Here is a 22,834-nt window from a genome sequence, read left to right on the forward strand (position 1 = left end):
TGCAACGTGGGAATGCATTAATGCCCCTACCACCCCTAGGTAGGAGACCAGGGGTGGTTCTGGAGGCGCAGGTGAGCCAAGGGAGCGAAGCGTCGAAGACTGGTGCAGTAGCCTCCCCCTCCCGGCCCAGGGATGGGGTTGAGAGCACCACAAGCCCACGGCGCAGAAGCCACAGGGGGGAGGCCCGGCTCACCTCTCTTGTTGATGGGCGTGGAGTGTGGCCAGAGCCCCGTCGGCGGCCGCGGCCCCCGCTGTATGGTGAGGCCCGAGATTCCGCCCGGCCGACTTCCGGGGGTAGCCGGAAGCCCCTCCCACTAACTTCCGGGGGCGGAGAGCGGCGGGCGCGCTCAGTTACCGGGGAGCTCCCGCCCTCCTCCCTCGAACGCCGCACGTGTAGTGCGGCCAGAAGCCCCGTCGGCGGCCGCGGTCCCCGCTGTTTGGGGAGGTCCGGAGTTCCGCGCGCCCACCCGCCGACTTCCGGGGGTAGCCGGAAGTTCCGCCCACTAACTTCCGGGGGCGGAGAGCGGCGGGCGCGCACAGTTACCGGGGAGCTCCGCCCCCCTCCCCCTCCTCATTTCCTCGCGAAGTGCGGCCGGAAGCCGCCGCCTATCTCCCGGAGTGCGCCGCAAGTGCCCCGGCGAGTAACGCCGCACGCCCCGTGGAAGAGACGCAAGGTGGACATTACCGGTGGGTGAGTGCAACCCCGTTTCGAGTGCCGCACTAGTGGTCAAGGAAGGGGTTATCCTCCTCCTCCTACCCTACCCTGCAATATGTCTGGCAAAGGGAAAGCTCATTCTTTCCTATATGCTGTTTGCGTTTCCTGTGGGGTCAGGCTGCCTAAGGCGCAGCCGGATAAATTTTGTGAAGCCTGCGAGTCGGAGCGAGCCCAGGAGCCCCCCATTGTTGCAGAGCCCAGAAGTCAGGACCCCCCAGAATGGGCGGTGTCTTTATCACACTCTATGATGTCCCTTACAAGGGCAATTGAGTCTCTTCGAGGCCCGGGCAGGGACAAGGATGGTGGTCTGCCAGCGGAAGACAGCTCGTCCACGTCTCAGGACCCTCCGACCGTTAGAGGCCGCTCCAGCACCAGACAAGCTCATAGCAAAAGAGCTCGTTCCCCGTCGCCGAGCTCGGGAAGCGAGCAGGATGAGGGCGAGGAGGAGGGAGAGGAGTCCTGGAATCCAGAAAGCCTGGGATACCAAGACTCGGTCGACAGCCTCATTGAGGCAGTCAACCAGACATTAGAGATCGAGGACGATGTGTCCACGGCCTCAGGTCACAAGGTCTCCTTCAAGAAGACCAGGCGACCGCATAGAAGGTTTGCCACGCATCCGGAGTTCGAGGAGCTAGTCCAGAAACATAGGGAACACCCGGATAAGCGTTTTGCAATGCAAAAAGCGCTGCAAGCAAAGTATCCGTTTCCTCCTGAACTCCATAAAGGATGGGTGGAGTCGCCAGTAGTGGACCCACCGGTATCACGTTTGGCGTCAAGATCGCTATTGTCGATACCCAGCGGTTCTTCTATCAAGGACCCAACTGATCGCCTTATAGAGGGGCTTGCCCGCTCAGTGTATGAGGCAGCGGGGTCGGCCCTGGCCCCCTCCTTTGCGGCTACTTGGGTGGCTAAGGCCATGGTTTCATGGGCGGACGCTCTACATAATGCCCTCCAAGACAGAGATCTGCCTGCGGAGGTCTTGGAGGTTACAAATCAGATATCAGGGGCAAGTGATTTTCTCGTCAGCGCCTCTCTGGACGCGGCCGAGTGTTCTGCTGTGGCAGCAGCAAATGCGATCGCCGTTAGGCGAGCATTATGGCCGAGATTGTGGAAAGCGGATTCTATCTCCAAAAAATCCTTGACCTCATTGCCTTTTCAGGGCAATCGGTTGTTCGGTGAGAAGCTTGATAAGCTTATCTCAGAAGCCACGGGGGGGAGGAGTAGTTTCCTCCCGCAGCAGAGGACTTGGCCAGCATTCAGGCAGACACAGAGGCGTTTTCGGCCCTTTCGTAACCCCTGGAGGGGGACTTCGGCCAGAGCATCCACCTCCGCAAATGATGGTCAGATTAGGGAAAGGCAAATCTCTTACAGAGCCAATCCGCTGGGCAGAGGCCGAGGCCGTTTGCCCAGAACGAGGGGGGCCAGATCCCAAAAGCCTCCAGCAAAATGACTCGAGGCGCTTCGTACCTACGGATGACAGGGTGGGCGGACGCCTACTAAGGTTCAGCCACGTTTGGGTCGCAGTGGCACGCGACGCTTGGGTGGCAGAACTGATATCGTCCGGGTACAAGATAGAGTTTGTCGGACTCCCGCCACGGCGATTCTTTCATTCCCGGTTTTCCGGAACAGTATCGCAGGCAGAGGGTTTGTTACAGGCCATAATGACGCTACGGCGCAACGGGGTCATTGTCCCAGTGCCGAAAAGCGAAGAGGCACAAGGTTTTTACTCCAACCTGTTTTCGGTCCCCAAAAAAGACGGGACAGTAAGGCCAGTACTAGATCTAAAAATCCTGAACAAATTCATCAGAGTCAGGCGGTTCCGGATGGAATCCCTCCGTTCGGTCATTGCAGCCATGGATCCAAGGGAGTTCCTGGCCTCGATCGATGTGCAGGATGCATATCTGCACATTCCGATTTTTCCTCCACACCAGAGGTTCCTGCGTTTTGCGATCGGAGGGCGACATTTTCAATTTGTTGCTCTGCCCTTCGGTCTGGCCACTGCTCCCAGAGTCTTTACGAAGATAATGGCGGTGGTTATGGCCATCCTGCATGCTCGGGGCATAACGGTACTACCTTACCTGGACGACCTGTTGGTAAAGGGGCCGTCGTTTCAGGCGTGCCAGGAGAATGTCAGTATCACGCTGGATACCCTGGCCCGTCTAGGCTGGTTGATCAATCGGAGCAAGTCGTCCTTGGTTCCAGCCCAAAGAATCGTGTTCCTAGGCATGATTTTCGACACCTCCCGGGGGCTGGTGATCCTCCCTCAGGACAAGGCGCGAAAAATCAAGCAAGGAGTACGGAACCTTCTGCAGCCGGGCACCAGACCCATCCGGTACTGCATGAGTGTGTTGGGCAGAATGGTGGCGGCGATGGAGGCAATCCCGTTTGCCCAGTTCCATCTCCGTCCGCTTCAGCATGCGCTCTTGTCAGCATGGGACCGGAGGCTGCTGTCTCTCAGTCATCGGTGCAAGTTGTCTCCGCTGGTCCGACATTCACTCCGGTGGTGGACTCGCGACTCGTCCCTGGTCCAGGGGAAACCTTTTCCCCCGGAGCAGTGGTTGGTGGTGACAACCGATGCAAGCCTGCATGGTTGGGGAGCAGTTTTCCAGAGTCACACAGCTCAGGGGCGGTGGTCCATTCAGGAGATAATTCTCCCGATCAACATTCTGGAGATACGGGCAATACGATTGGCCCTGCAACATTTCCAGTGTTTCCTGAGACACCGGCCGGTGCGCATTCAGTCGGACAATGCTACAGCAGTAGCATATGTCAACCATCAAGGGGGCACGCGCAGCCAGGCAGCCATGCGCGAGGTCGGGCTGGTACTGCGTTGGGCAGAGAAGAACCGCGTGGTAATTTCAGCGGTGCACATTCCGGGAGTCGAAAACTGGGCGGCAGATTTTCTCAGCCGACAGAGGGTCGCGGCAGGGGAATGGTCCCTGCACCCCGAGGTTTTTCAACAGATCTGCCAACGGTGGGGGACACCGGACGTGGACCTTATGGCATCCAGAGAGAACGCCAAAGTACAAAGGTTCGTCGCTCGATCCCTCGACCCGCAGGCAATCGCAGCAGACGCTCTGGTGCTTCCGTGGAGCCAGTTTCGTCTCCCGTAATTGTTCCCCCCGCTACCTCTGCTTCCAAGAGTCATCAGGAAGTTAAGGAGAGAGAAGGTTCCAGCAATTCTGCTGGCCCCAGACTGGCCTCGGCGGGCCTGGTATGCAGATCTGGTTCAGCTAGTGGTGGACGTACCCTGGCGTCTCCCAGATCGGCCGGACTTGCTGTCCCAGGGGCCGATCTACCATCCGAACTTAGGGGCCCTGTGTTTGACGGCGTGGCCATTGAATCTTGGCTGTTAACACAGGCAGGATTCAGGCGAGATGTGGTAGCCACGATGGTGAGTGCCCGAAAGCCTTCTTCGGCGAGAGTATATCATCGGACTTGGGAAGTTTTTTTTCCGTTGGTGTAGGGATCGCGGAGTGGCTCCTCTGGTTTTTTCGATCCCCAACGTACTGGCTTTTCTGCAGGCAGGGCTGGACGCAGGATTGGCTCCGAGTTCGCTCAGAACGCAGATCTCGGCTCTGTCGGTGCTTTTCCAACGAAAGGTCGCTTCGGTCTGGCAGGTTAGGACGTTTATGCAGGGGGTCGCACATTTAGTACCCCCCTATAAGGCGCCGACGGAATCATGGGACCTGAACTTGGTGCTCAGGGCCCTTCAGGAGGCTCCTTTCGAACCGTTACAAGAGGTTTCCTTACCTTACCTGTCCAGGAAGGTCGTTTTTCTGGTAGCTATTACGTCTATTAGGCGGGTTTCGGAATTGGCGGCTTTATCTTGTAAACCGCCGTTCCTGACCTTTTATAAGGATAAGGTAGTTTTAAGGCCAGCTCCTCCCTTCTTGCCGAAGGTTGTCTCTGCATTCCATATCAACGAAGACATTGTCTTACCCTCGTTTTGCCCGGCACCGGTGCACAGGGTAGAAAAGGCATTGCACACCTTGGATCTGGTAAGAGCTCTTAGGAGGTATGTGACAAGGACAGCTCCTTTCCGCCGGACAGACTCTCTATTCGTGATCCCAGAAGGGCGGCGGAAGGGGCTCGCTGCGTCCAAAGCGACTTTGGCCAGATGGGTTCGCCTGACGATCCAAGAATCTTATGAAATTAGTGGCACGCCGGTTCCGGCAGGGATCAAGGCACACTCGGCTCGAGCAGTGGGTGCCTCATGGGCACTGCGACACCAAGCTTCAGCGGAACAGGTGTGCAAAGCAGCTAGCTGGTCCAGCTTGCATACGTTTGTCAAACATTATAACGTACATACCCAGGCATCCTCGGATGCAAGCCTGGGAAGAAAGATTCTCCAGGCAGCAGTTGCGCACCTCTAATCAGGGGCGCAAAATAGCATGGATTGGGAGAGCTAAGATCCCGCCCAGGGACTGCTTTAGAACGTCCCACAGTCTCTGTGTCCCCCAATGAGTCGAAGGAGAAACATGGATTTTTGTGAGTACTCACCGTAAAATCCTTTTCTCAGAGACGCTCATTGGGGGACACAGCACCCACCCTACTAGCCAGTTGGCTTTTGCTTATTTTGAGTTATACAAATCCTTATGTAAGGATCAGGGTGGTCCCTTTTCCAGACGTATAATTTCTTGCCTGAATTTAAGGCGCATTCTCCTACTGCTTATGCACTAAACTGAGTTACGCCCGGTCGGGGGGCGAGGGTGTATGTGGCGGAGGAGGAGCTAACTCTTTTTTTGTATACTTAGTGTCAGCCTCCAGACGGCAGAAGCACACACCCCACAGTCTCTGTGTCCCCCAATGAGCGTCTCGGAGAAAAGGATTTTACGGTGAGTACTCACAAAAATCCATGTTTTTTCACTTTAAATGTATTTTTATGCCCAGTCATAAACGTGATGTACAGACTCTGCACACCTATTAATTGGTGTCCTTCACCTAAGGCTCTGATTAGGACAGACCTCAAACATACACTTGTATACTTATTTTACATAACGTTTCATTTAGTGCAAACTTGCATGAAGGAACATTTGTGGGCATATGGGTAAAAAAAAATTTAAAAGTGTGAAAATTGACAAACTTCTAGCAGTAAGAAGGGTTAAGCTTTGCAACCTTAAAAATAGAAATAATGTTTGATATGTGTTCCAACCATTATCATAGGCTCCCCTGTGGGCACCATAAAAAGAGGATGAATTTCATCTCTCGGGGGATGTTACATAATCACAGATGTAATTATAGGGTTTTATTTTTGTAGTGGTGTGTTTTTTCTCTAATCCCCGAGGGCTGAAGATGACTGCAGATGGTTGATTAAACTGTTCTGTATGTACGTGATGGAGTAAACTTCCAGCCCTTGTAAATGAACAGCGCCGTTCCCTGGAATTGCTGCCAGTCCTTTAAATGCCATGGGATAATGACTAAAACCTTTCCATGGTCTGATAGTTTGCCATTGCTCAGGTGATGGCCGTCATCTCTGCTGCGTGGTATTGATCAGCTCCAGTCGCCCGCAGTCTTCTGTTCATTTTCCAATAACATCTTTTGTAGTTTGTGCTGTTGTGTTTTCTTGTTTCCTTTGCTCCTTTTTATATTTTTTTTTTCCAGCGTATTGATTTCTGACGCCAATCCGGCATAGTCTCAGATGATGTAAAGCCGGTTAATAACTGTTTTGTGTGTTTTCCCTTTCATCTGCTTGCTGAATCAACCTGAGCAGGAAAACCCAGAGGAGGGTGGATTGGCTTCTTTTCAGGGGAACGTCAAAATATTCTGTAGTCAATGTGCGTTAGTCTCTGAGGATAGAAAGCTGTCATGTAGCTTAGCCTAAAACACTCTCTGCAGCGGGAAGTGACTTTATTTTGTTGCCAGTTTACACACGCTTCAATGGATGGCCTTGGTCGTTACCAGATGCAGCCTAAATGTATAACTACAGGCTATAGCTCGCTAGAGATGTTCAGAAAATTATTTTTCTTCCTAGTAGTGTAGATCAGGTCTAAGACGTCTGCACTACCAGGTAACAACCGTACAACCATGGAACACCGTCACAACCCTCACAACATAACGGTGGCTATAAGCCCCCTACAGAGCTCTGTATAATAGAGCAGGGAGGTCAAACTCCTTCTCACCGATGGCCATCAGCATTATGGCTGCCTTCACGGGGCCGTTTGTAATTGAAAGGCTGTATATATGTAACTACTCCTGAACATATTGTTAAATAATTGGAAACTGTATCGCACACTGTCTGCATCCATTCATCATGTTCTGAAATGAGATGTAAGTCCACATATTGCTGTAGATTCAGAGATTCCTTTTTTCTCTTCCTAAGGGTGTGTTCACACTGAGTTGTGTTTTTTTTTTTTTCTTTCTCTTGTTTTCTTGCTGTGTTTTTGGAGCAGAAACTGTAAAAACCACAAATTTTGATTGAAACGTTTTTGCACCAAGATCTCGGCAAAAAAAAAAAATCTATGGGAAGTCATCTTAGGAGTATGTGCAGAAGACATTTTTTAGGGGCATAGTGCATACGAGACACATCCACTGCAAGTTATTGTCACATATCAGTGCATATGTTCATTCTTGTTGATGGGTTGTTTTTTTTTGTTTTTGTTTTGGTTTTTTTTAGTTCCATGTGCAGGTTTTGATCGCGAAACTCGTAGTGGCTCAAAAGAGAAAAGAAGAATCTTTTCTATACGCTTCCTCCTCTATGATTTGAGTCTGCTGCTTTTTGCCTGAATTGGTCTGTAGAAATCTCTAACGTTATTTTTTTTTTTTTTTTTTTGCTTTCAGTGCTCGGTTAAAAATTGCCGAATTGCTTTTCACGTCACATGCGCCTTTGATCGTGGCCTGGAGATGAAGACCATCCTAACAGAAGAAGATGAAGTCAAATTTAAGTCTTATTGCCCAAAGCATAGTGGAAGCAAGAAAACAGAAGATGGCCAGATCATTGAGAGTGCCAGTGACTTAAATGGCGCCGCCGAGGCTTCCCCATCTTGCTTGGATGACTTACAAGGTCTTACTGCCTGCCAGCAGGAGGCGAAGCACGCGAGCCAACGCAAGCTGAAACTCCAGCAGCTTGAGGACGACTTCTATACATTTGTCAATGTACAGGATGTGAGTCAGGCCATGCAAGTCCCATATGATGTCACAGACTTTATCTACCAGTATTGGAAACTGAAGAGGAAAGCCAATCTTAACAAACCACTCATAACTCCGAAGAAGGACGAGGAAGACAACTTGGCCAAGCGCGAGCAAGACTTCTTGATTCGTCGTTTGCAACTATTTACTCATCTGCGACAGGATCTAGAACGGGTGAGAGCTTGTTGCCCTACTGCTCAATTGTTAGTGCATATGATGTAAAGGGGTTGTAAATCGGAACAGTGGAGGACTAAAATAAACCTGCTTTAGCTCTATTGATGTCACTGCCGAGCCTGTTCCATTCAGCGCACGTGTTGGCTGTATTACGTATCCCACACCCAAAGCAACTGATATGATCTCCGCTAGCCGTGACGGTGGCATTTAACGGGCTTTCACTGTGGCAACCATTGCTTCTGATGGCCATCATCACCCCAAGCAATCCCTAAGGCTGGGCATCATAGAAAATTATCAGTTTCACAATACACCGCAGTACAAAGGTATTGCATAGGCGATAAAGCAATTGAAGGTTCAATTCCTTTTATAAAAATTACTGTTTAAATATGTAAAAAAAAATTAAATAAGCAATTGCATGTTGAATTCCTTTTTAAAAAGACGGTTTAAATATGTAAAAAAAAAATATATTTTTTTAAAATAGAAAAAAATTTTTTAAAGATTAAATGGCCACCTTCTTTGGTATTGGCTGTGTGCGTAATTGCTTTAACTAATATAGTATGAAAATATTTATCCCATACGAAGAAAGCCAAAATGACACCTGAATTGGTGGTGTTTTTTTGTTTGTTTTTTTTTTTAGTTGCCACAATTTCCACCCCCAAAAAAATGCAATAAAGTGATTAAAATCACTGCAGCACAGATATTATGTAAAAAAAAAAAAAGTAAAGTTCAGCATTAAAAAAAAAATATCTTTCCTAGGTTTGGTATTGCTGTAATTGTAGTGCCCATAAGAGTCCCAATTTGATTCCCCCCCCCCCCCCCCCCCCCCCCCATATGGATAGGTCAATGGAAGAAAAAAAAAAGTTATGGCCCTTGGAAGTAATGGAGGAAAAAATAAAAATGCAACAAACAAAAAAAAATCTGCAAGTCATTTGGGGTTGATGATTTTTTTTCACAGTCGGTTCAGATTTTCCTTTTTTTTTTTTTTTTTTAGACATCGCTCTATTTTTCCAGTTTATGTGCAAACAGATGTGTCTCCACAATAACAGAGTAAACCCCTTTCCTTGGCGTAGGTGAGGAGGGGGTTGATTAGTGTGTATATGTGTATGAAAGTTGGAAAATACTGTAAATGTTGACTATAAAAAGATGATCTGATGTAAAAACCAGACTACACACAAACCAACTGTGGTGTGGTGATCTTACAGCCATACTATTTCCATCTCTCCCGTACCTTTTACTTATTTAAATCCGGACGGTTAATAAAAGTAGTCCACAGATGGAAAATGATGTGACTGAGGGATCTGACTACATTATGCTCATTTGTAGTCTGTTACCATGGAGATGTAGACCATGTACCGGTGGTCTCTCTCAGAACACAGTGAGTCGAGGACAAAGGACACAACCAGGCAATTTAAGGAACTAGTTTTTACTAACAAGGAAAACTGTATTTACCCTGGAAATAGCAAGAAAGAAACAGTTAACACACACACACCTTGCCCAGATTAGCTAGGAGCCCTGCGCTGCACAGCCGATAGGCCCAGTATGTTCTACCGGGTACACTGTAATCTCCCTGACCTTTTGGTTCTGCCTAATGTGGCAACCGGGAGTAACCTAGAGCAAGGGTGTAATTAGTTGAGTGCAAGAGGCGCCCCCGAAAGTGGTGCAGCGCAGAGATTCACAAACTTAGCATAACAGAAGTGTAATTTTAGAGAATTGTTATCTATACACATGCTCACCCACTGAGGGGAGAATCTAGCTAAGGGTTACACAGTCCTCTTGGCAAACAATGTCTCTGAGAATTTAGGCTTGGTGCCAAACTCTTTGGTCTGCCACCGGGATCCCTGTGGTGGGGCCTGAGCTCAGGACTAGCCATTAACTGAACACAGAAGTGGCTGTGTAATCGTCTGAATGGCTCTTTAGCTGGGATACCGTGGAGTGGATCCTGGGCTTGTCACCTGGAGCACAGTCTTTGCCTGACAGGCTAGCAGAAGGCCATTCACATCACAGCCAACACTTTGGGTGGAATCTAACTCTGTATCCAACCGTAGTTGTCTCCCCAGTGTGATTCTTCTTCTCTGACAGGAACAGTTGCATGTTTTTTCAGTAATCTGACCACTCCTAGCACGCTGCACACACTCGTTCGTCTTAACGCTCCTGTCACATCTGTCTCTTATTAACTGCTCTCCAAGATGGCCGCCAGCAGCCCTGTCATCCTTCAGTTTTCCAACTGACGCTGGGGGCGGAGACTGGTCATCTCCCTGTGTGCCAACTGCCATACAGGTGACAGTCGGATGACTGCAAACCGCTGCCATCTAGTGGCTAAAACACCATTAACATCTTTCATGTTTACCCAGGTAATCATATCTACTAAAATGGCTATAGAAGGGGTGTGGAGTGGGAATCTTCAACCGCCCCCTCACAGAGACACATAGGTCTTCATAGGAGTTGGCGAAAATATAAAATAATCATTTTAAAATCAAGACTGTTTGTAAAATGTCTTTATTATTCAATATAGATGGATTAGAGCAAAGAAAAGGGGCTGTTCCGGTGGCCATAGCAGAACGGACCCGTGACTGAGTGGGCATATTTGTCTCTGCGCTTCTTTAATATAGTTGGCAGTAGGGAAGTCAGAGCTCCTTTGGATGTTGGCAGCTTACAAATTCTTATTTTTTTTTTCCCAGCCAACATTCTGTGTTTGTAGGGTCCATGTCTATGTAACTATTAAGGGTCCATGTCTATGTAACTATTATTGCTGGATGTGGTGTGAAACAGAAAAGTTTTCATTTACAAGACAAAATATTAGTTACTGAAACGAACAGGAAAAAATGAATTCATTTTCCACATAAAATAACAGATTACAGATGAGTATTCACAAGATATTGGGTTACTGGCAGCTGACCAGTAGCTGTCTCAGGTCCTTTCCTTGTTTTCCTGAAGTTTCTGGTAAGAGTGCATTACATTAGTGCTGGAGCACTGTGTGGATTGTCTGCCCGCACTGCTTATCCCTTGGATCTTGTTACATGAATCCTGTGGCTTTACATTGTCGTCTGTACATCTGCTGCGGTGTAGTAATCCCACTCGAGCCAAGGGAGGATTCTGGCATCAAGATGTGTCCTGTGTGCTAAACAAACGCTGCATCCACAAGCTGAGGTCTCCTCTCTTCTCTCTTTTAGGTACGCAACCTCACATACATGGTGACCAGGAGGGAGAAGATGAAGCGCTCTGTTTGTAGAGTTCAGGAGCAGATCTTTAATCTGTACACAAAGCTGTTGGATCAGGAAAGAAGCAGCGCTGGTAAGATAAGTGGTATAACTACGACATATACCTTCTGCTTGTATGGCTCTGAAGTCATAACTTGCTGTCTCTGAGGAGTCTGACTTCAGAACAAATGCCATATATCATGCTGAATGATTGATGAATCACCACCAATCATCCGATGGGCATTTCTATCAGTACAACACCGTTATGTAAAGGCTACTGTATGAGCCATTTATCACTTACATGGCAATACCCATAATTTGGTACAGGCTCAAAGTCTAGGAAGATCTTGGTTTGTGCATTACAGGATTATTAATGTTGCAACCACTTGTAAAAATAAACTGTTACTAGCAATAATTGGAGTTGTTCAGTCTTAAGCGACAAGTCTGCAGTCGCTCTATGCAGTCTGCATTCTTTCGGCCACATTCCGACTAGGTAGACTGGAATACACTGGCATTGAATGAGGCTGTGTCCTGCCCATCTAGTCAGCATGAAACACCGTGTATGCAAGTCACATACTTGCAGTCACAGACCCACTGCTCCTGGCACCAGAGAATCCTCAGTGCCCGCGATGTGAGGATTCACATGTCCGCAGTCACTTTAAGAAAGACTTGTCTGGCCCCTTGACATGTACGTTAAAGGGAATCTGTCACCCCATTTTTCGACTATGAGCTGCCGGCACCGCCATCAGGGGCTTATCTATAGCATTCTGTAATGCTGTAGATAAGCCCCCGATGTAACCTGAAAGAGAAGAAAAAGGAGTTATTATACTCAGTCAGGGGCGGTCCGGTCCGGCGCCTCCCATCTTCTAATGGTGACGTCCTCTTCTTTGCTGCCTGTCGTGGCTCTCCCGGCGCCTGCGCACTGTAGGACTCTGCTCTGCCTTCAACAGGGCATAGCAGTGCGCCTGCTCAAGAGCCGCGACAGGCAGCAAAGAAGAGGACGTCACCTTTAGAAGATGGGAGGCACCGGACCAGACCGCGACACCCATCGGACCAAAACCGAACCCGGACTGCCCCTGACTGAGTATAATGTAACTCGTTTTTCTTATCTTTCAGGTTACACCGGGGGGCTTATCTACAGCATTACAGAATGCTGTAGATAATCCCCTGATGGCGGTGCCGGCAGCTCATAGTCGAAAAATGGGTGACAGATTCCCTTTAAAGGGAATCTGTCATCGGGTTTTTTCTATATAGCCTAAGATCGGTGTAACGTTAGTGCTGAGGCCCTGATTGCAGCAATGTGTCACTTACTGAGCAGCATGGTATCATTTTGATGCAATCACTTGTTTTCTCTGCTGCAAATCTACCAGCTCTCTGAATGCTGAGCCCTGTGTATCCCTGTCCACACCTCTGGCAGCTTTCTGTGTATATTGACTAAAAGCTGCTTATCAGTGGTGGGACGGCGTTGCTCAGATTATAGGACTAGGAGGCACGAGGCAGCTTGTCCTTTTGTAATATTCTGCTGATAAAACACAGATTTTTATTGAAACTGCAACATAATGCCTAGTAAGTGACACCTTGCTTGGATCCAGCTCTCAGCCCCCATATCATACTGCACGCAGGTTTTTGCCGTTTAATCTAAGAACAGATTCCCTTTTAAAGTAAATGTTGGTATTCTCCAAAAAAAAAAAAAATACAATGCAGGGACAGGTCTGAACTTCTGGAAATGTTCAAGTAAATTCACAACTTTGTGTTACCATGTTGTCCCTTGTCAATAGGATGTGTAAGCAGTCATAATTTTCCAAGAGAAGTAAAAGCGGAGAAAGGCCAAACGCACAGTTCTAATATAAGAGGCTTCTGCATTGCTATTTTTACTAAAACAAATCCATGGCGCTAACCTGTCCTCTTAAAGAAGGGAAATGTTATTACTGATGGGAAGTGGCAATAAATGTCCTCATGATCACTTCCAAATCTCATTTTCCTCTAGGGTGAGGTTAAAGGGCAGCTGGTGGCCCTACACACTGTATGATGGTGTCATTGTATTTCACTACTCATTGTGACTTTTTATTTATTTATTTTTTTCAGGTGCCTTTTCAGAAAGTGACTTTCTCTTTAATACGCAGCCATCTGGCCCAGATGCTCCAAAAATTGAAGATTTGAAGTGGCATTCTGCTTACTTCAGGAAACAACTTGGTTCTTCTTTGGGTCACTCCATGAAAGTGTCCCACAAAAAGAATAGAGACCGAGAAAGGTCTTTGAGCAGAATGAAATCACAGTACTCTCGATCTACCTACAATGATAAAAAGAGGGATGGAGTGCCTGCCGAGTCTGCTTCATTATCTATGGAGAAGGCCATTGCAAAGGTTTCACCAGTCCACCACAAAAATGGGGCCAGTATGCCGGAGCACAGGAAAAGGCGAGACAGCCGTCCTCGGTGCGATATTATAAAAGCAGAGCTAAAGGAAAAGCCCCATAAGCTGCACCAGAAGACCTTGAGGATAGGAGAGCCAGTGGATAAGATGGTGGAGAACAAGAAAACCCCAAGTCAGTGTAGTAATAAGGCGACCACCATAGCCACAAAAAAGTCCTCCGCTGGAAATGGCTTACCCAAGTACAGTGGCTCCATCATCAAAATACATTGTAACCAGACTTCAGTAAAAGTGCCTACAAGCCCTGTGAAAAACTGGGGTGGGTTCCGAATTCCAAAGAAAGGAGAGAGGCAGCCACAAAAAGAGGAAACCTGTCAATCAAACACGAACTGCCAATACATGGGACTTGTTTCTCCAAATAGGACAAAAGATAAACTAAAGCTAGTCAGTGACAATGATGGCTACACGCCCGATGCAGAGATGAGTGACTCTGAAACAGAATCCACAGAGAAGTGTCCACTACAAAGGCTGTCATCCAGCAGAGGATACAAGACAGACATTATTAGGAGAAGCATCCTAGCCTCGTAACTGGACAGCCTTGTCATGTGCTCCAAGCTGTAACCACAGGCAGACTGGTTCTCTAGAAAGACTTGTGACTGGATCGGTCAATAGTCCTCTCCTCCTATACTTGCTCCAGTGTGTTTACTTTCACTTGAAAATCCAGGACTTTCTTCCTACCCACGATATCTTCCCTTCTTATCCTCCATCTGCTTATGTTAGGCATAGAGTATGTTTATCAGGCAGGTTTACAAGCTTGAGGGTAGGCCGCACTGGCAGTGCTTTCATTTGTCCATGTGGAAGCATGTTGTAGACATTTTGGAGTAATACACAGTTTGGGTTTTGGATACACCAACTTGAACTTTTGGCCCGTTACATTTCCTTGCACTTATTTTGATCTCCAGGCATGGTCTTAAGTATCTTTTCATTTGCCTGTTAAGCTGTTATGTGAGCACAATGGCCAATTGTGTTGGGTACTTCGTGGAGTGGAATCAATAATATGACATGTATAGACTCTCTGGTGAGTGCGTGATGCAATGTCCACTTGAAATTTATTTTGGAATTTTGAGGAACTAGGGTAAAAAAGGGAGCACCCCCTTCCTCAAAATAAAAGTGCACTGTACACATATACTGATGAGCTGTCCATACTTCTTTGCCCCAGTGCATGTCTGGGTCTCATACTCCTTACATAGGAGACCTCCAGGCTATTAGGGTATTTATATACCGTCTTTTATTTGCAAGATAATCTTATATGTCAGCATCGGAAATGCAACCAAAAGACCTAACTTTCCATCTACACTGGATTGATGGGCAAAACTATTGCTGAGAGTGATGACCCTGTATTTATGGGTCAATACCGCGGTGCACTTCTGAATTTTGCATTCCGCTTCCATTTTTTGGGTATTCACTAATGTATAACTTGTTCCGTTGAGTTGTGGGGTATTGAATGGAGACAATAATAATTGACGTCCTTCCATTTCCAGGGATGAAGGATTTATACACAACATGGATGCAGGTTTCCATAATTGTGCATATGACCAGTGTGGTGTGCTTGCGTCTTCAGCTCTCACAGAGGTGGCATGTATGTAAAGACCATGAAGAGCCAAATCTAATCAGATTCGCTAAAATAGAGAACACTGCCGCATACTTCATGCACTATTGAGCTCTGATAAGTAATACGTAGTGGTGTCCTTTATCTGAGAGTCCCTTCCTATGGTATGCTTTCCCAGGCCCATTCTTTGGTACTTATGACATCATCTATGAATACACAAAACACAATGTGTGTTTAGACATTTTGCCTTGAACTGACCTTACCTACACATGTCTGACCATTTCATGATTATTCTATTTTTATGGCTTTAGAAGATCTTCCAAGATTTTCCTTATGGAAACACTAATTATACATTGATGTGTACCCTACCACTAAGCCATTTTATGCATTTTCTCTTGTTTCGTTGCAGAAATGAACACCACAAAAAAGTCCAGGGGGGTTTCAGGATTGTGGAAAAGACCCACTTATTGGTTTCCTCTAGCTTTTCAGCACTCTTATCCCTGGGTTGTCTCTGGAATTGTAGTTCTGTACTATTCTCTTGAATTGTGCAATACCAGGCACAGCCAATGGACAAGACGTGTTTCGCTTCTGATGCAGATCTTTTTTCTAATCCCGTACAGGTTATTTTAATCTTGTAAGCCTGCCTTGGTCTCTGCCACAGTGTTTTTCTGTAGGCAGCATGTTAGTGTGTGCATTAGTCTCGACTTCGCCTTGTTTGTGTTCAGTGTTGGGATGCAATGAGTGCCGTTGTTCTTCTCCTTCACGCTAACGACCTTTCAGAATAAAGTAGCCGGATAACTGTTGGCTGTTTCCAATGATACCCATGCACACTTGGCTCCTATGTACACTTCGCTCCTCTGAGCACTCGTGTGTGTTTTTAATTTTTGTAAGGCACAGCATACTCGGATAGTGAGCTATACCCCAGAAAGGATCTAGCATTTACAATCCAGCATCCTGATCCTTCTTTGCCCTGAGAGTTGGGACACTTCCATAGAAAGATGGTTGGTTGGCACTGTAAAAATGTGGCTTATCCAATACTTTTCTAATGTGTATGGCCATATTTAGTATTGATGAGAGAACGTGCTCAGATTAGACGTTATCCTATCATGCTTGTGTGCTAACAGAGTGACTTCGGCGTGCTCGAAAAATATGTTTGAGTCCCCATGCCTGCATGTCTCTTGGCTGTTCGACAGCTACAACACATACAGGGATTGTCCAACAAACCGGCAACGCCTTATCTGAGCACATTGGCTCATCACTAATCTTTAGCCATGTGAGTAGTTTATCTAAGGGGTTTCCTGGGTTTGATAAAATGCCCATCATTCCGCTCTATTTGTATCCTTTATTCACCCTCTCCGGGTCCAGTGCTGAGTCTTCACTGCTGCTCCCGGTGTATGTTATTGCCTGCAGTGCTGACATCATATTGGCTGCAGCACTGGGATCAGTGGCGAAGACTAAGAGCTGGATCTGGGGTGGGTAAGGAAAGAACACTTTTTTTAAAAAACACTGCCCTGGGTAGAGGTGTTTTCTGAAACCGGAAAACCCCATTAAGATCTAATTCTACTTGGTCCTGATATCACTACTTGGGTTATTTCCTCCATTTCAGTTTTATGATGCTTTCTGCTGCTGATAGACACTTATTTGAAGGTCACTTTCTTCATGCAGGAAAAAACTTCTAGATCCCCTATGTCCTGAGTTGCTGGTTGCTATTGTTATCGCCAACATCTAAAAGGGATTACCTCTCCATTGTGTTTTTAGGGATCCACCTGTGTAGAACTGGGCTCTAAAATGCCCCATTGGAAATGAGCAGTGTGTGTACGTGCGCCCCACCACTCCATTCATTGTCTATGAGATAACTGAGCATTAACTTTCAATGTTAAGAGTAATCTACAGTTCTTTGTGTTTCTTTTTTGGCATTGAAGAACTGTAATACATGAAAATCGCTTTGTTAATACTTTGCAATGTCAGAAGCAAAATGAAAATTCTAGTTGTTCTCTCCAAAGCCACTTCAGAATATGTTCACATGACGTTCATAGTTAATTTTGCACTATTGTGATTGTGTTTTAGAACCTATGCCTTATCTGTCTGCTATTCTCCCACTATTCTCCGCATCATATCGCTGGTCGGGATCGCAGGTACATCGCTAAGTGTGACACTACCTTAAGAAGTGACGTGGTCCTGAGCTGGCTGATAATCTTATAAACTGTGTATAATACAAGAGGCTGCAGATGAGCTCCTATGCAGCCTGCTCGCCCATTAGAGTACTTCCAGTAGGATAGATCAGATGTGTGACCATTTTACCATAGATGCCTAGACCCCAATAATGTATAGTATAAAGCCAGTGATTGACATGGTCATGGGTAACCGTGACACTGTGTGGCAATGGGTCAGTCCTTATTACGTGAAGAAGAGAATCAAAATTTCCCAGATGTATTGTTTAAGGGAAAGCTTATTACAGAAGAGACAAGGGACCTTTTTTTTTTTTTTTTGTTATGCTGTTACTACTTTTTTGGAATAAAATAAAGGAGGATGCATTTTTGCAGCTTATTTTAATACCAGGATATAGTTCCTATATTATCAGCCATTGTGAAATATTCCTAGTAGAGCTAGAAATTAAAGTGTACCTGCAGCTTTTACATCCACTTGGTAATTTAATGAGAAACTGCATTTTATACATTTATTAAAAGCAGCCATCGAAGAAGTGGCAGGACAGCCATGGGGTAATCAAAATTCCCTGCTGCTTCCTCCAGCCTGATAGAGAAACTATTGACCACTGCGAGTGTGCGTCCAGGGGGTAGGTAGTGTATTTCCAATCTAGAGGCACACTTTAATATTAGAAAATTAGTCTTAAAGTGATGTCATTCAAAACCCCTCCACATTTGTAGTGGCAGAATCCCAGTATGTTGCCCAGGTCATGGCCAATCTAATGGGTGAGGTGTTTTAGAAACTTGTCCAGCTTGCAGTTGTGCCTGTAATTTTGATTTCTAGCTTGCAGTCTTGGAGGATGGGATGTGCGGGTTGTAGTAACTGGTAGGATAACTGGGTGTAGCAGTGGACATTACACTAGCAGTGGACATTATCTAGATCTTGAAAATGTGAGCTCCTGTTACATGCCAGACCATTTGTATCAATGACTTTTCTTAAAAATCGGCTTCAAGCATTGTTTTCAGTCCTAAAAGGTCGTCAGTTTGTAATCTGTAAAAGTCGTTTTTATGTATAAAGTTTTACTTGCCCACAGGCAGCTCTGATGTCCTCGTGGCACGGACAGTCAGGGTTGCTTGCTGTCATCAAGGATGGTTCTGCCGGTACCTACACAAACGTTAGAGAACCTGTCATCAGGAAAATGCAGACCAATTTGCTGGCATCCTGCTATAGAGACGGGGGAATGGAGCTGATTGATATATAGATTTGTAAGAAAATATTCAGCATAATCCATATTTTAATAATTTAATCCTCTATTTCTGAGATCTTTGGACCAGTGAGCAGTCCAATCAGTGACAGACGGCTCTCTCTGTATGCACTCTAATTCAGAGCTCACGGTCAATCACTGACCGCCCACTGGACTGAAAATCCCACTGACAGATGTTTACATGAATAAAAAACAGTTTATACCGAATATTTTCTCATAAAGCTATTAATCTACTCATCTCTCTCTGCTCTGTAACACGGTGCCTGCAGATTAGACTGCATTTTCATGATTACAGGTACAATAGAAAATCTGAGGTTAGAAGTACGCAGCTTTCTTAATTGGAAGATTTCCATTTCATATAAACTCTCCATAATATTCAGAAATTAATGATCTCTTACCCTGTTATTGGTGACGAACCATGGCAAGCGCAACAAAATCCATTGGCCCTTGGGTGGTAAAATTTAGAACAATTATCAGAAAGTCCACTAGCTATACTTGTATAGACCTGGGCTAGACCACCACATTACTTACAGAACGGTCATGGGATAGACATACCCTGAAGAATGAAGTTGGTCGCACTACGCTGCCGATTCATTAAGACTAGCATTGCGCACACCAGTCTTTAATGAAGGGACTTGCTGGAGTTTGATGTGCAGAATTAATTTAGAAGCACACGCCAGGTAATGAGATTGAGGCATCTTCTCGGTGACGTGCACCTCTCATGGAGTAGCATTTCTGGTATAATACACTTCCGTCAGCCGATTCAAGCCCAACAATCTTAAAACTAAGTAAAGATTTGTCCCAATATTCTTTCTTTCCGCTTCTCGTGTCTCACTGCCACTTTTAGTACCACCCAATGCCACCAGAGCAGCGGGCTATCACAGATTTGTTACTACAGTATTATCAACTATTATCTCCTTTTGAATATTTGCCAGGTCCAAAATCAGCCGTCGTATCGGTGGCAACTGGTCAGTAGGTCAGAAATATGAAGGATTCTTTGCACATTTTTAGCTGTTAATCTTATGGGAGATGATTTCTTTTTCTATAGATTAAGTAGTCTGCGTTTGGTATCTTACCAGACTAGGTCTGTAATGACTACTTGTTGGCCAAAGTCTGGTGAATGAATCTAGACATGCAGAGTCCCTTTAAGGTGGCTACTAGCTTATGTGATGGCAGGACCCCCCTTCCTTAATGGGCAGGGTAGCTTTCACTTTACCCCGTCGTTCCTACTGATGTTACAGATTTGGTTATTTGAATGCAGAGAAAGAAGATTATGGGATCAATTTCTTTGGATCAATGCTGGTTCTCTTATTAAAATAGGAACTCCTGAATTATAGGGGACAGACAATGACCTCTCCCCAAAAGACCACCTCTTTAAAAATGGCTCCATGGTTTTATGGGTAAAGTCCCGATTAGTGAGACAATATGGTGTGAGGTCTGTAATTTGTTGATCTTTTTCCTGATTGTTTCACCGATTTTGTCATTTTGCAGAACGTGTACAATTAACTTGAGGAAAATGGCCATTTCTTTTCATTATGTAATCTGCTGAACCTGCTTTCACTGCTTTTGTCCCTTTCTACTTTTATTTAAATATTTATAAGCAAGTAAATTACAGCTTTATTTTTTCAGCTCCGATACTACGTAGAATTGTGCCTTTTTGTCCGTATGTGAATAAATGCTGTACATTTTGCTACATGATCGAGTCTTGTCTTCTTTTGAATTCATTATGAAATTCTGTTTCGTATCATACTGATTTTATCACTCTTTACAAGTCAATTATGTCCGATTTTATTTCTGGAACCATTTTTTTTTTTTATCACCATTTGGATGCAAATGATCATTATAATATGTAAATGACTGAGCAATCCAATCCTAGGACTAAGAACCCTCCTCATTCATACTTGAGAAAATTGATTTGCAAATAGTGATGAGCGAACGTGCTGGGATAAGACGTTATACGAGCATGGTCGGATGCTCGGGTTTTTCAGCGTATTTGAAAAATATGTTCGGGTCCATCTTGAAAAGACAACCCCTCTCCAAATCTCTTATAAATAGGGATGGGCGGACCCATGGAAGTTTGGGTTCAACCGAGCTTTAATCTCCAACAATCGGTTTGGGTACAAGAATTGAACCTGAATCCGAACTCCATAGAGTTCAATGGGGACCTGAACCTTGGAGATGGAAAATCAATCTCTCCCTCCCAGGAAAAGTCCGTGTTCGGAGTTCAGCACCAGACAATGGGGGTCCGGTACTAATCCCTCATTTAGTTTGGGTTTGTTCATCTCCTTATGAACAGCGACTCTGGGGGACCCCAGGCTGTCTGTGCATTACATGTTTGGCCATTCATTTTAGTTCCAATTTCTAGCAGTAACCTCTCCTAAACAGGGTAAAGACCTCCTTTCTGAGAAAATATTGATATAGCCCTTCATGCAAAGCTCCCTGAAAAGATAACGGTACTTTTCAAATTGAGGTTATAGATTACAGTGACTAATTAAATTTAGCTCATCGTGACATCTACTTGTCAGAATAGGCTGGTGACCATAAACTGGTCAGTGATTCCTAGTCCTAGCAATCGGCTGTAATTTGTAAAACCTGACACTAAAGGTACCGTCACATTTAGCGATGCACCAGCGATCCCGACAACGATACGACCCTGTCAGGATCACTGGTGCATCGCTAAATGGTCACTAGTTGAGCTGCCAAACAGGCAGATCTCACCAGCGACATAGCAGTGGTCGTTACTTACCTGTCAGACGCGGCATTGAAGACGTCTTCCCGCCTGCGTCCACGCGTCGCTCGGCGCCAGCAGGAAGCGGCCGACGAGAAACGACCCAGGATGTTCTCGCGCGATCAGCGATAGCCAGCGGGGGAGCCAGTCGGAGGTAAGTATCACACATAGCGATATCGCTAGCAATATCGCTGTTACGTCACAAAATCGGTGACGCTTTAGCGATATCGCTATGTGTGACGGGACCTTAAGTGCTCAATTTCCCTGCAACACCGCCACAGGAAGAAAATGTCTGTATTATGTAAGAATAGAAAGGCACATTAGAGCATAAAAACCCTTTGTACCTGATCTACCCCTCTGGTCAAGGCATAAGGATCCTGATTGGAGAATCCACCACTATTTACCTTGAATTTCCTAATACAGGTCATGAATATGGGATTATTAAAATGACTAAGCTCAATGTGCAATTGGACAAGGTCTGTTCCATATATCTGTCTAAGTAAATGAAGTAGATTTGGGACAATTTTATTTGAAATGAGCCGGGTTCCTCAACAGTTGTGAGCAGGCTTGTTTGCAATCAAAGTTTTTGTTCCTAAAAAGTGTTCCTGTTGGTGACATATGTCACTCTAAAGCAGTTTTTGCCAAACTCCAGTCCTCACGGCCCCATTTGCACAGGTGAGACAACCTGTGGCAGTTTCTGATGCCTTGATACTTCCATCACCTGTGAGATACTAAGGAATCCTGAAAACATGATCTGTTGGGGGCAGTGAGGACTAGAATTTGGGAAACGTTGCTCTAAAGGATGTGCTATTTTTATGAAAGTACAGAAATGTAAGACTTGTGATATCTCTGGTATCTAGCCTAAAATTTGCATATCTCTGCCATATGTGATCAGGAGGAACAAGGCATTGATATAACTTACGTTTATTTGTGAAAAAAAATGGAAATTTGGCGAAAATTTTGAACATTTCGCAATTTTCCAACTTTGAATTTTTATGCCCTTAAATCACAGAGATATGGCACACAAAAAACTTAAGTAACATTTCCCACATATTTACTTTACATCAGCACAATTTTGGAACCAAAATTTTTTTTTGTTAAAGGAAGTTAGAAGGGTTAAAAGTTGACCAGCGATTTCTCCTTTTTACAACACCATTTTATTTTTAGGGACCGCATCACATTTGAAGTAAATTTGAGGGGTCTATATTATAGAAAATACCCAAAAGTGACACCATTCTAAAAACTGCACCCCTCAAGGTGCTCAAAACCACATTCAAGAAGTTTATTAACCCTTCAGGTGCCTCACAGAAATTTTTTGAATGTTTAAAAAAATTAACATTTAACTTTTTCACAAAAAAAATTACTTCAGGTCAAATTTTTTTTTATTTTACCAAGGGTAACAGGAGAAATTGGACTGCAAAAGTTAATGCACAATTTGTCCTGAGTATGCTGATACCTGATATGTGGGGGAACCACTGTTTCGGCGCATGGCAGAGCTCGGAAGG

The 22,834-nt window shown here is 45.5% G+C and overlaps 1 protein-coding gene across 2 annotated transcripts in view; it reads left to right on the plus strand.

The window, feature by feature from the left end:
- Nucleotides 1–20,296, plus strand: part of JADE1 (jade family PHD finger 1) — a 129,003-nt gene extending 108,707 nt beyond the window's left edge. For both annotated transcript variants that reach the window (XM_073572078.1, XM_073572077.1), the window contains exons 9-11: nucleotides 7,496–8,017; nucleotides 11,188–11,308; nucleotides 13,300–20,296. In XM_073572078.1, coding sequence (XP_073428179.1) covers nucleotides 7,496–8,017; nucleotides 11,188–11,308; nucleotides 13,300–14,171 — 1,515 coding nt within the window. In that variant the 3' untranslated portion in view covers nucleotides 14,172–20,296. The remainder of the gene's footprint in view (nucleotides 1–7,495; nucleotides 8,018–11,187; nucleotides 11,309–13,299) is intronic.
- Nucleotides 20,297–22,834: the final 2,538 nt, after the last annotated feature.

The sequence above is a fragment of the Dendrobates tinctorius genome, unplaced genomic scaffold (assembly GCF_039654945.1).
Source record: "Dendrobates tinctorius isolate UK_male_01 unplaced genomic scaffold, ASM3965494v1 ptg000030l, whole genome shotgun sequence".
Classification (NCBI taxonomy): Eukaryota; Metazoa; Chordata; class Amphibia; order Anura; family Dendrobatidae; genus Dendrobates; species Dendrobates tinctorius.